The 706-nt window shown below is 54.4% G+C and overlaps 2 protein-coding genes across 2 annotated transcripts in view; one reads left to right on the top strand and one right to left on the bottom strand.

Moving 5' to 3' along the window:
• LOC104133202 (small vasohibin binding protein) overlaps nt 1–316 on the top strand; it is a 1,356-nt gene extending 1,040 nt beyond the window's left edge. The window contains exon 4 of the transcript XR_004842977.1: nt 242–316. The gene's annotated coding sequence lies outside the window, so the exon portion shown is untranslated. The remainder of the gene's footprint in view (nt 1–241) is intronic.
• Nucleotides 317–325: 9 nt separating this feature from the next.
• The window catches only part of TMEM269 (transmembrane protein 269), a 2,687-nt gene continuing 2,306 nt past the window's right edge, over nt 326–706 (bottom strand). The window contains exons 5-6 of the mRNA XM_035901881.1: nt 574–705; nt 326–458 (exon numbers count right to left, since the gene is read on the bottom strand). Coding sequence (XP_035757774.1) covers nt 349–458; nt 574–705 — 242 coding nt within the window. The 3' untranslated portion in view covers nt 326–348. The remainder of the gene's footprint in view (nt 459–573; nt 706) is intronic.

Raw genomic sequence — 706 nt, 5'->3', positions numbered from 1 at the left:
GCGGCTTTCCTCCCCCCAGGGAGGGGCTTCCTCATTATGGTCAGGATTTGGGGGATGTAAACCTCCCCCTTGTAATAAATTAACAATGTGCAGTGGCGGCGACCCCTGAATTTCATGTCCGCCTGCACAGGGAAAAGTTTGGGAGTCTCCGGAATGAAGGATGGGACGCAGGGCGGGTATTGTGGGGCTTCCCTGAAGCAGAGTCTTTCCTACCACTCAATTATTTCCCTTTTCTAAACAGGCTCCTGCCTCAGATTCGTCTGCCATGGTTAGGAGAGCGAAGGGAGATCCTGGTGGAGGAGGAGGAGGAAGAGGAAGGCTTTACTAGGTATTAGGCGAAGGCAAGGGTTAGGCTTTGGAGCTCCAGATGGCGAAGGGGAAGATGATGTAGGACGTCGACCAGGCGAGGCAATAGACGGAAGCTGCCGCTGCAGGCAAGAAGAGGACGGCTGCCACCCCTGCGGATTGGGAAAAGCCTTTGGGATCTGCTCCTTCCTCCTCCACCTCTATCTAAATAAAATAGGTTTTATTACGCACACACACCCACACCTTGATTTTTGTCCCCGTCCTCACCTCCGGCATAAACCGCTTTCTTCCAGAGCTGCGATTCCAGCACCTTGTCGTGGGGGTAGAAGCCCCGATCGACCATGAAGAGGATCATGATGATGGCGGTGACGCGCAGCAGTGTGATGTTCCCCCCCGTCAG

This window comes from Egretta garzetta, unplaced genomic scaffold (assembly GCF_000687185.1).
Source record: "Egretta garzetta isolate BGI_Z169 unplaced genomic scaffold, ASM68718v1 scaffold69, whole genome shotgun sequence".
Classification (NCBI taxonomy): Eukaryota; Metazoa; Chordata; class Aves; order Pelecaniformes; family Ardeidae; genus Egretta; species Egretta garzetta.
This window is presented reverse-complemented; position numbering and strand designations above follow the sequence as displayed.